Genomic DNA, 12,946 nt, shown 5'->3' on the forward strand with positions numbered 1-12,946 from the left:
TCCGCCGCGATCGTCGCGCCGCTGCAGGGCAACCCAACAGTGGTGCCATGGTGGGTCTAGCCTCATCCAATTGTAATTTCTTCGATTTTGGGACATGAACATATGTCGTATACATGTGATTAACTGATCATGATATCCAAGACATACATGATACATGCAAGAAATAGTAAGGATGATCACGTCCAATTTGACAAATAATTTATTTTTCATATAAAAAAGTGAAAACAATACCAAACGGTCCTAAGTTTTTGAATGGATGCAACATAAATGTTAAAATTTATATTTATCTATATTTTGATTAAGTTATGTTTAGTGAAACCAATTAAATTATATGGATGCAACTTTGCTACTAGCTCCTAGCTTTCAGCCCAGTGCAGGTCATCTGAAATAGAACCATTTGCTTCTTGACTCTGGAAAATAAGAGAGCACTTTCATTTGGTTTAATAGAATAGATGCATGACAGCATAAGTCCAGAAACAGATCTATTTAACATGCATCTAGCATAAATCTATATCAAGCCTAGTTTTCAATCTAAATCCATTAAATTTGATACGGTGTAGTCTGAAACATTTCTACTAGACAGGGAACATGTTTAACCAAGTATCATTGGGTTGAACTCGATCCATTAGGCTCAGATCCAGATCGAGATTCTTTCAAGTCCCAACTTAGGCTAGAGAAGATCTATCTTCCAATCACCCCTATTCATGATTGGCTTGACGGTCGGGATTAGATAAGACTCATGTGCCTAGACTAACCAAACTTCAACATATGGACCTCACAAAATTAGATGAGGCTTGGAGTGGTTCCTGGTGTTACCCATAAAACTTGTTAGCTAAATACGGACAGTTTTTGGCATTAGAGCACTCCTTAATGCACTGCCAATCAAATCAATTGAGCTCCTGCCCGACCGTTCATGTCAAACGGCCCAAACCAAAACACAATCCAATGGGCCAGATAGTTCAAACAAAATAATCAAGCGAGCATATAGCAAGAGAAGAGAGCGTTACATAGGCATAAAAGTGGATCGTATAATATCCATTTGGATCTATTTTCATATCTAAATTTATTTGAATCTAGATAGAAATTCAAGTATCCAACCAATATCCATGTTCGTATCCATACCTATCAAATGGATATGGATATGAATACAAACACAGATATGGATATTTTTGTATCAATTCCAGCTTGGACTTTTCCAAAAGTCCCCTTCGAGGACTGGTGGACGGTGATGAACTTCGAGATCATAGCAGATCCAGCAGTGGTCGAGATACAGCACAACCAAATCAGAATAAAAGAGCAGAAGTAGAGGGATTATACTGCTTTTTTTTTTTTCGGGTAGAGGGGTACTGTATCTTTAAAGAACAGTTAAATCTAATCATGAAACAACTTCAGGGAGCACATGGTAGGTTAGCACAGAGCTTGCATCTTAATAAATATTAAACGGGTATTATCTTTCCATAACCAAACCTATTTGAAGTTGCTATCAATTGGCCACTGTTATCAGGATTTATATATTTAGAGTCAGACTAGTATCCAAATTGATGTTTATGGTAATTAACATATTCCATAATTTTTTTTGGGGGGATGAAGAGAAATAGCCACCCACTTTATTATACGAAATTTAAACTAAATGAGTATATTAATGTACATGAAGGTATACAACTTGTTCCATAACTCGATGCAGTAGCTGAATACCTTATTCAAGGATGCCTGCTTCATCCATGGAGGCCACCGTGGCAACAGCCAAGGCCGCGTTCTTGGTGTGATCAGTGCAAAAATCACAATGCAGGCTCGCATTATAGATATTGTAACCTCTTTTTATGACCTTGACATGAGCTAAAAATTTCAGACAAGAGGAATGTTGTAGCTTGAGAGGCGTGTAGGCATGTTGTGTATCGCTTAACTTCACAGTTGGTATATATACGGTGCCATCCACCACCTGTTCATTTAGATCTGCCACAATCTACATTTAGATCAACCACAATCTAGCTAGAAGGAGAGTAAGAGAAAAGGAACAGGTTAGTCAATTAGTTTGCATAAAAAATAGAACAGGCGATAGCTTTATGTCCATTGTATGAATTTAACAATCACTGAAAAATCTGTGATACTCTTGCAAAAAAGGTATCTTGTTTGAATCATAAGAAAAAAGGATCTTGATAACTCGGAGGAATTCAGTAGAAGATAATTAAGGAACGCGGCAGTGCATTGGTAAGTTCATATCGTAAGAATTTAGTGATAATTTGTATATATTTGCATGCATAAGAGTAATTTGGAAAGGTATAAAGAAAGAACGAGCAGTGGATGAACCCGGAAACGACATACGATTAATAAAATTTTTGTTCCACATAAATAGAAGTTTACAAGAAAGTTTATGTCCAACAAGGACTGATCTGATCAAGGTTCTCTCTCTCTCACTCCCCCCCTCTCTTTAAAAGAAAGAAATGGAGGAAATGAAATACTCCCCACAAATTAATTGATGGAAAAGTTTATGTACAAAAGCAGGTGAGAAAAAGATTAAAAAGAAGAAGTATGGCAGCGATCGTTAGGGTCGTAGCTAGCGAGGGTTGCAATAAAGAAGAGATGATGGATAAGAGTTTCTTGCAACCATCTTGTTGGGGGGAAAAATGAATTGTCCAAAACACGCGGATACATCGCCGGCACGTAATGACAAGCACAACGACAGCAACCCTCAAAGCGCCCGACCTTAGCGCGCCCGACCTCAAGGCGCCCGACCTCAGCGCGCCCGACCTCAGAGCTCGCAGCCTTGTGGCCTTAGTCTCGGTTAAACTGAGCCCGATCGACCTCAAGCCCAAAGGAGACCCAGTCAAAGGACGAAGTAGACCTCTCCACTCCACCGGAAATCAAGCCCCTCTTCTCCTCATCCGGGATCCAATCCCGCGATCTCCGCCCCAGCGACTGTCAACGATTAAATGCGCACGATCTCAACGGACCTCCAGCCAGCCCAAAATTTTAAGTCATCTATGGCAACTCATTAATTCACACGATCTCGTCCAATCATCTACGGCAACTCATTAATTCACACGATCATGTCCAATCATGACGGTAACTCATTAATTCGCACAATCACATCACAGGTAACTTACACACCCCTCTTATAAAAAGGGGATCATATTTTCCCATTGGGAGACTCTCTCTCTCTCTTTCTAGGAAAAACCTCCCTCTGACTTAAGCATCGGAGGGTCGGCATCGGATACCCAGGCCACCAGCTTCTTGTAGGTCCCCTGAAGGACGCAGTCCGTTGATGCACCACCTGCCGGAGCTCCTTCTCCTCAGCCCGCGGTCGCTCCCGGGCCTAATTTCCAGCAACACGTCTAAACTGCTTAGTTGGGAAGATGGTCTCCCAAATCCTTGAAGATGCGTAGAATGCTGCACATCATGGTAGGAAGATATGTGAGAGTTTCTTAATTTCACACCCAATCTGCCAGCAAAATGCGGTTAATTACCAGCTGATTCTATGCTCTTTCGATGGAGAAATACTTCCTCGTAACATAAAACTAAGCATAAAGAAGCATAGACTTATGAAAAATTCCTAGGCGTAAGAAATGAAGGGCTCGTTTGGTTCGCGGGAAGCATTTTTTCTCATAGGAATATAATTCATGGGAAGTAAATTCCAAGGAAGAGGATGCCTAGAAAAATACTTTTGGCATGTTTGGTTGACTATGGAAAAGTAATAGATTTCCAAAGTATTTATGTTTGGTTGACCATCCACTTTCCTAGAAAAGTTATATATAATTCCTATTATACCCTTAACAAAAATTAGATCTTTAATACTTCTTTAATGCTGAAGGATCTTTTTGGAAAAAAATAAAAATAAAATAATTTCCGCCTCGTGGGAAAGTAACTTTCCCATATTTCTTATAGGAAAGTCTTTTCCATGAAATGTGAGAATCATATTCCAATGAAAATACAACTTTTCCGTTTCTCTCCTTTGAAAACTCCAACCAAACAAGAGGCATCTCATTACTTTTTCCTTGACCACACTTTCCTCCTTCTTTTTCCGCGAATCAAACGAGCCCGAAAGGAAAAAATCAGCAAAGGAAACAGTGTTTTGATATTCCACGCATGATAGGCATACAGCCATGCCAGGGCGCTGTTATCACTCTTTATTTTTTTTTTCTTTCTTCAGTGTATGTGTATTTGCATCGCCCATGCAAGTCTAAGAGGAAAAATTCTTCATCTGTATGACATGTCATTAAATATTAATAAATAAGATAGAGAGAGAGTGGTAAACTTTTGCGTTAACAGCCAGCATGGCCCGCCATAAATTCTTTACTTGCACAAGCGCACATAGAGAGTACTCGCATTTATATATTTTCTTTGTTTTCTTTTTCTTTTTAAAAAACGGTTGTGGAACCACCACTCATTTCCTTGGCATAACAAAATGGAAAGCCGGAGGTGCCGGGAAACACCCAGCACAAAATGGTTTCTGTACATGACCAGTTCCAAGCAAACACCTTGATCTGCCGAGAAAGAAATAGAGAATCAAAGACGGCAAACTAAAATGAGGTTGGTATCCAAAGAGCAGAAGGGATAAGGATAAAAGTTTGAAGGTGATGTCGAACAGCCAGCTTGCATGGCGAAAATTTCTGCCTGGGTCCGGGTCTGGGGCTGGCACACACCTCTTCCTTTTAGATTAGCCGTGTAAGAAACCAGTCCATGCATTAGTGGAAGCATGAATCATCTATAAAACTACAACGTTGCTTTATTTTATTTTGAGAAAAACATGGGTTAAAATATTTAATTAATATTTTTTTGCTAGCTTTTTTTAATGAGATTCTGTAGCATTATTGTAAAACCCTGGAACTGGGCCCGGTCCAAGTGACCGGCCCAGTCCCAAAATCTCAGCCTCACATGCAACGCACGTGAGGCGACGGGATGGATTTGTTTCCATCCCGAAGAAGAAGGAAGCCCTGTTTTTAGGGCTTCCTCTCCTCCTTGCGGCCACCGAGAAGAGCCGTCGAAAGAGAGAGTGGGGGAGAAAGGGGCCAGTTGGGTTTCTTCTTCTTCTCCTTCTTCTTCATTTTTGTCAGTACGAAGGGGGGGTCTTCTTCTTCTTTTCCGTCGGAGAGGGGGAGGCGCCGGTCTTCGTCGGGGCTGAGGTAAGAATCTCTCACCTTCTTCTCCTTTTCTTCTGATGCTTGGCCACGATGTGTGGTGGTTGGGGCCGGCCGATCGCCGGATTTGGGTCCAAAACGGCTTGCCCTAGCCGTCGGCGTGTTCGCCGCCGCCAGTCGCCGGGGGTGGCCGGGCTTGCTCCGCCACCTCCTGCCGCTGCCAAGGCCGGCCACCGCGGCCGCCTTGGGTTCGATCGAGAGGAGAGAAGAGGGGGCGGCGACAGGGGGTCATGGGGTCACCTGTTTCACCGAAGGAGAAGAAGGGAATCGGGAGAGAAAAGAAGAAAGAAGAAAAAGAAGAGGGAAAAAGAAAAGAGAAAAGAAGAAAGAATAAAGAGAAAAGAAGAAAGAATAAAGAGAAAAGAAGAAAGAAGAAAAAGAAAAGAAAAGAAAAAAAGAAAAGAAAAGAAAAGAAAAAAAAAAAATATATATATATATAAAAGAAGGGTGGTTTACGGGTATGAACCCGGATCCGAACCCGAACCCGGGGTGCTAGACACTTCGGCAAGGTCGGCCCTGGGAGAATGTTAAAATTTAGGTTTTATATATATATATATTGTGATGAATTTTAAAAGAAAATATGGTTTTTGAATATTAGGTTCTGCGAGGGATTTGCGGAATTAATTGGATTTGTCGTGGATCGCGTTCGCAAGGTAAGTGATGTAACCTCTTTACTAGATTTATCGGCAAACTATGTATATGTTTTACGAATTGAATTGTTCGTGATTTCGAATTTAATGCATGGATTATATGTGTATTTTAGAATATTGTATGATTCTGATTGGACGTATTTGCTTCTGGTTCAAATTGTGTTTAATTACTCTAACATTGTACCCTTTGGTTTGGAACATTAAATATAATGTAAGAAAAGATTATGACTTGAAATAGATTCAGGCTTGCAGTCGGGCTATGTTGAGGACCCTGCCAATGGGGGCTAATACATTGGTATCGCAAGAAGAATAGTCGGTGATATGACCCTACCTCAGGGAACATGTGGTCATGGTTCCTGGCTGTTGAGTTGGATCTTATAAATTGAAAGAAATTAAGATATGAACAACATTTGGTTTGACACGGTACGTTTTCTTTTATATAACTGGAATATGAAATAGAGAACAAACTGAACTATCGACCTGGCTATGTTGAGGACCCCGCCAATGGGGGTAGATACGTTGGCAATTGACTGTCCTGAAGGACTCACCGCAAGAAGATTAGTCGGTGTTGATGACCCTGCCACAGGGAACATGTGGTCATAGTCCAGGATCGACATGATAAATTGAATATATGAAAGAATCTTGAAACCGCGAAAAGAATCTTATGAATTCAAGAAATATTTGACTTATACTTTGGAACTGCATATTTATTTATTTTCACATATTATTGCTTGATTTATCTAGCTAGAGTGTTCATTACTTACTGGGTTGTCTAGCTTATTATATTATCTCTTGTTGTTTTACAGATTTCGAGAACTAATCTATTGGGGATTCAAATTGGGGAGAGCGACTAGAAGGATTGTGGCACAAGTTATCTTAGATTAGGGTTATTTAAGTTGATTTGTTATTATGGACATTTATTATGATTGGTGGACTTTTGTTATTTTAAGAACTAGGTTTCTGCATGTTGGTAAATGATTATTCCGCTGCGTATTTAGACTTGTGAGACCTTATGACTTGAGTTAGTCAATGGAATAAGATTGTATTTATTCAGTTAAATTATTTTAGAATTGCATAATTGAGGTGTTTGGTTTAGATGCCTTGCATGCTCGTGGGGAGAGTTTCCTACGGGTGTGCGGCGGTTGGTGCGACCCCCGGCCCGCGATCTCGGGACGGGGGCGTGACAATTATAATACTAGCTAACTAACTGTTGTTACTACAAAACCTACCCTACAAGATGATGTTTCGGTGCTCACAGCTACCCTAGTTGGTAAAGAGTGATCTAGTAGAACCTGGCCATTTTATTAGTAATTGAATCGGAGTTTGATTGGTTGCAACAAAAATGGATCAAGAGAACAGGTATCTTAGAATTATATATTTAGTTTTTTTTTCTTTTCTATCGGTTCGAAAATTTGCTGTTCTCACTTTTGTGCTTCGATCTCTTTCTAAAAACAAAACGGCTCAATATCGATCCAATTGAACTTCTAACTTGTTGTTTTTCATCTTTGCCCTCAACCTCCTGATCCTTGGACCAACTAGCGACGAAACCCTCAACCACTTGCTGAGTTTTATAATTAGAACCCTATCTAATGAAGCATCCTTTTTGGTAGTCAAGCAATAGTAGACATTGAGAGAAAACTCGACTACTTTGAACCTGAAACTAGAACGGATAAGATTGCTTATTGGAAGGCGAGACATATTTGCAAAGAAGTCCACTTGCCAAAAGATTTTCGACGAGGGACCTCCAATGATTAAGTCAGAGATCTAGAGAAACAGTGGAAGAGAGAAAAAGTAAGTGGAGATGGCTTACCTAAGGGTCTCTGGGTCGTCCCTATATATAAGATGCGCGTGGAGTCTGTTACCTAATTTATCAGGCAGTATCATACCATAACTGCATTATAACAACTAACCGAAACAGCTCTTCATGATTATTATTTGGCGATAACCACACAGATCGTGTATTAACTATTGTACTAGTACAACCGTCGTTGCTATTCACGCAATAATTTTCAGTGTTATTCCCATATTGGACCTACCAGAATAGCACATCGATCCATACCAAAGTCGTTTGCTCTAAGTAAGGTCCAACTCAAGGTTGAGATGACCAATATTTCCTTCATCAGCTGCAAACCTAAATTCTTGTTCTCATTGCTGTCACTTACAACTCCTTACAACCTAAGAACCAGCCGAAGTTCTTCCCGTCAGAGACATCCACGAACACCAACCATGCAAGGGAAATGATACGGTAAACAGAATAAACAAACAGATCACCACCAAACTTGTCGACAACCTCAAATAGTAGCGCATGTTTAGCTTGGATTTCTTGCTATTGGGTTTTACAGGAGGGGTTACATGAGGGATTCTTGGCAATAAATGAGAACGTCCAAGTCTGCGTCGACAAGATGCAGGCAATCTTAAATTGGATTACTTAATAGCTTGGTTTGAAGGCATATAACAACTAGGCAGCCTGTCATCCTCGACAAAGTAAATAAAAAATCTGGCAGGCGTTCTAGGAAAGGAGCGGTCGGTTTTTACCTTCATTGCATGCACTTCCGATTTAATGAACTGCGGGCTATATTTTTCACTACAGAATCCACAGTTGCACAGCCCACAGTATCAAAGCAAAATCTGCCAAGATCATAGTTCTCGATCGTATAGTTTCACAAGGACAAATATGTGCCTTACTGCCTTCGCTGCATGGACGTAAGGATAATCTAGCATGCAACCAGATGTAATTCCTCGTAAGAATAGATTACATCCTTTATTAGAAAACAAGTTTTAGGAATAGATTTTTGATTTCTAATCTTTGGATGCCTGAAACATGCTCATACATTCATAACAATATTCAATCTCGAGCCTTTTACAAGAACTCAAACCTCCTATAAAAATAAAAAGAAAAGAAAAAGAAAGAAAAGCTTCAAGAACCACATTACAGGATTCGCACTTTACACCGCAATATAACATGTATTCTGCTAATCGCGGTATGTCTCGTGGCATTCAAAATTGTTAAGGTTTTTTCCTTTATTTCAAGGGTTTTTTTTTTCTTCTTGATTCCAGGTTTGGGTCTTGGAGCATCACTCTTTACAATATACGGCAAATAGATTTTCATAAAATTTTCTTACTTATATGGTCACTATGTCATCATGATATTTTTTATAATACTAGCATGACCTTTTCATTATCGTTATGATATCATGGTAAGGTTGTTGTGAACTTGTGATGACTGATGAATAACCTCCAGTTGATTTACCTTTTTTTGTCATAATCTAATCACATATAAAAAAAATCCAAAAAACAATCTGAAGTCTCCTTTATTTGGTCAATAAAATCCATCAAGTGCAACCAATCATAATTGCAACATCCCCATAATCCTAGCAACATATTTTCCTTTCTTTTTCTGATATATATATATATATATATATATATACAAAGGAGGGTAAAACCCACAATTTATTGAGGAGAGAATTCTTGCTGTCCGTCAAATCAAATTCATCCCGGTTTCTGGTCCAGATCCTCAGTTGGCCCCTTGAATTGCATCTGCCCAGATCTGAAATCAGGCTCATTAATATCCTTACAAACAAGCAATGCCCATCCCATCACTGAGAACATGGATTCGACCCTCACAGCATTAAAATCCATCCATCCATTGAATTGTTCTCCCATTTTAGACCCATGCTGACACCCATCTCCTCCATTAAGACAGACCTAAACAATGAGACTCTACTCTCAATCACTTCATACTTTTTTTTAATAAATAATTTATATAATTTTTGTATGGATACCTCCAATAAAACCAGAAAATAAATTTTTGAGCGTTCTAGATAATTTTTCTTTTCTAACTCATATAGAGTTAGAAAAGAACGGGTGATTGGCTAAAAAGCAACCCCAACGCTGATCATAGTCCCAATACGCCGAACAACGGGCGGCACCCTCCGCGGCGTGCTTCCTCTCGTCACAGCGCTGATTGCAAGAAGCGGCTTTTTGCACAAAGTTAAGAGTGGCTAGGTTGGTGGCCGTTGGCTGTTTAAGTTTAAAATAAGTCGACCGTTGGTTCGCGTCAGGCCGAAGATTGAATGCTCTGTAGGGGGGGCTTGACCAACGGCGACAAGGGTGTCGGACCGCGCCGGCGATCGAACAAAGTAAATATCCCGCCATAATGGGCAACAGAGGACATCTTGGGGGGGTGGAATCCTCTCGCCGCCCCACTTATCTGCCCCCCGGTCGCTCCATTAAACGAGCCATTTGCCTAAGGCCGTAGGCTCAGAGCTCCCACTCTTTTCCTCACTCGAGATGGATCATCTCACGGGTAGGTGGTGATCCCGCCTCACATTTAATGCTCGTCTCCTCTCCCCTTCCTCCCATGATAAAATGGAAGGCAGCGGGTATGCGCTGCCCCTGTCCTGGCGTTGAGTCTTTTGGGTGTGTGATCTCTGGAATCGTTACTCTGGTCTTCTTTCCCGGGCGCCTTTTATCGTTGGATTCTTGGATTGCACGTTACCCTTCTGAAGAAACTGCCTAATGAGCCGGCTTTGAGAGTTCCCTTTGCTGTTCTACTTCTAGCTTCTCGTGGATGTATATTTGATATACCCTTTTGTATTGGAGGGCTTTGTAGAAAGGCGTCTCTTTTGTTATTTTAGGGGTCTCACTCCTTTGGTTTCACGGGAAATCACCAACATATGTAGGTTTAGTGCTCTTTATATTCCATTTTTTGGTAGTTAGAAGAAAGAAGAGGGACAATAGGCAGTATTCTTGTATGTTGGCGTTTGGCTTTGATGTTGTCCTCGCATAGTTAGTCGATTTTGGTCCTCATTTTATGCTTGGTGTTCTTGTTACCAAACTCAGAGAAGATTCCCAGAGGCATAAAGATTCCTTGGATATCGAGGATCCAGTCTTTTGTTATTTTCCATAGAGTCTACAGATTTGTTGTTTTGCATGTCCTGCTCAGTTCTCAGTCAGATTTCTATAGCCTTCATCTCACTCCTCAGAAGAATATGGCCTTCATCTCAAGGCTCTGATACAGCAGCTTGAGCAACTTTTATCTTTCTATTGCCTTTGCTGTCTGTTGCGTAAACTTTTTTTGATAAAACTCTGTTGCAGAAACTTGACATTCCCATTCTAAAAAGAAGCAGCTCGTCTTTCACAGTTTTCTTACCTTCTCTCTCTTTTGGCAATATATAACGTTGGTTAGGAAGAATACTTTTTCTTTCCCCTCCTCTAGATGTGATCTTCTTATCCTCGCTGATGGGTTATCTTTCCGACCATCATTACATTCTTGGCCTTTTTTCCATAATATTGGGCTGTTTTGTGTTAAGAACCTGCTCTATGAATGCTGCACCTGCTAGTTTTGTTTTTGGTGATTCGTTAGTTGATGTTGGAAACAATAACTATATTGTTACTTTATCGAAGGCTAATTACATGCCAAATGGTATGGACTTTCCAACTCGTCAGCCAACTGGGCGCTTCACCAATGGACGAACAATTGCAGACATACTAGGCAAAGCTGCTAATCCAATTAACTATTTCGGATGTTTTTCCCTTATTGTTTTCATGTTCTATGATGGAATCGTTACATAGTACATGTCTTTTTGAACCTTTTAGGTCAAGAATTGGGATTGGAGAATTTCACTCCTCCTTATATGGCTCCAACTACTGTTGGACCCGCGGTACTGCAAGGCGTCAATTATGCATCTGGAGCAGGAGGAATCCTTAGTCATACAGGAAATGCTTTTGTAAGTGGACTCTTCTGTTTTCCTTTTGTTTTGTAAGAAGTGAATATCATAGCCAAGATTGTTTATTGTCAAAAAAGTAGTATGGTAATATTGATATTTTTGAAAATTACACAATCGAGGAACTTCGAATGGTAGACACATGCAAGTTATGCTGTACCGGCATGAATCGGACAGTATGGAACATATCGTACCATACCGGTTTAGTACCGGTACCTGGTACGGATGGTATACCAACACTCGGTACGCCAAAAATTTTTCGTACTATACCGACACTATACGGGTCTGGCACCGGTACGGCGTACCTTGGACACATGATTCTGGTGTTATGTTAGTTAAAGGATTGATTTATTATAATTACTTTTGTATGAAATTTATCACACATGCCTTTTCCTACGGATTGATCGTGTAGTTATGATGCTCAGAAACTCTATATGCTGCTGTCAAGTGTCAAATGGGCAAATGCTTGTCGATTCATAATTTTTGACTGAATATATTTATACTGCCTATATTGGAGAATAACAACTAGAGAGAATTTGCTAAGCCAATCCCCAGTACAGAAGATAAGGCTTAGAGGTCACAGATATGGTCACTACTTCATACTCTATGAAAAGATTTTCATTTTTTTTTCAAAATAGTTTTTCACTGTATTAGATGAATTTTGATTCCATGACAAATGCTATGAGCCGCCAGTCAGTTACCAAACAGTTCCTCTTGGTTTTCACTTGGTTTGTTGTGATTTGACAAACCCCTGTTAATCAAAGCAGTTTCTGTGAATTGCACCAATACCATCATGCTATCAGAATGAGGATTTTTTTTTAATGGCTGGCATCCAATAGCATGACTGTTTCAAAAATAACAATGTCTAGTTCTATTTTAGCATATAATACCATGGATAACCTTTCTTTTTTGGTAGAAGATAGCCCGACTTTGGAACATTGCTATTTGTATCATCTTTGTTCAGGCTATCAGGATCCTGTGGTTGGCACACCTCTCCTCAGTGCATGGACTGGGAGAGGTTCAAGCTTCAAACATGCAAGATGACATTCCCAAAATATTTCTCAAAACAAAAAGAAAGAAAGAAAAGAAGAAAAAAAAAAGAGAAAAGGCTAAACATGCGCTTTTTCCCATATGCCCTATGTTGCATATTTTCAAATTTTTTATTATGTGAAGTCCGTAATGCATTCCTTTCAGCGCTTTTCACCTCAATACATTATGCACAAGTTTCATCTTTTGATTAAAAAAGTGATTTCTTAATGTTTTGTAGGGTGGACGTATTCATTTAGATGCACAGATAGATAACTTTGCACATACCAGGGAATACGTAATCTCAAGCCTTGGAATGCCTGCAGCTTTGAGTCTGTTAAGGAGCGCTCTCTTCTCAGTCGTGATTGGTTCTAATGATTTGATCAACAATTACTTGACTCCTGTTGTA

At 40.0% G+C, this 12,946-nt stretch overlaps 1 protein-coding gene across 2 annotated transcripts in view; it reads left to right on the forward strand.

The window, feature by feature from the left end:
* The first annotated feature begins 10,160 nt into the window (after positions 1 to 10,160).
* Positions 10,161 to 12,946, forward strand: part of LOC103700999 (GDSL esterase/lipase At4g16230-like) — a 4,199-nt gene continuing 1,413 nt past the window's right edge. The window contains exons 1-4 of one of the 2 annotated variants that reach the window (XM_039124373.1): positions 10,161 to 10,463; positions 11,192 to 11,279; positions 11,384 to 11,514; positions 12,779 to 12,946. The exon at positions 12,779 to 12,946 is cut by the window's right edge and continues 78 nt beyond it. In XM_039124373.1, the coding sequence (XP_038980301.1) occupies positions 11,201 to 11,279; positions 11,384 to 11,514; positions 12,779 to 12,946 (378 nt within the window). In that variant the 5' untranslated portion in view covers positions 10,161 to 10,463; positions 11,192 to 11,200. Of the gene's footprint in view, positions 11,280 to 11,383; positions 11,515 to 12,778 lie in introns of both variants that reach the window. The other variant, XM_008782925.3, reaches the window with a different exon arrangement.

This window comes from Phoenix dactylifera, chromosome 3, assembly GCF_009389715.1.
Source record: "Phoenix dactylifera cultivar Barhee BC4 chromosome 3, palm_55x_up_171113_PBpolish2nd_filt_p, whole genome shotgun sequence".
In the NCBI taxonomy this organism is placed as follows: domain Eukaryota; kingdom Viridiplantae; phylum Streptophyta; class Magnoliopsida; order Arecales; family Arecaceae; genus Phoenix; species Phoenix dactylifera.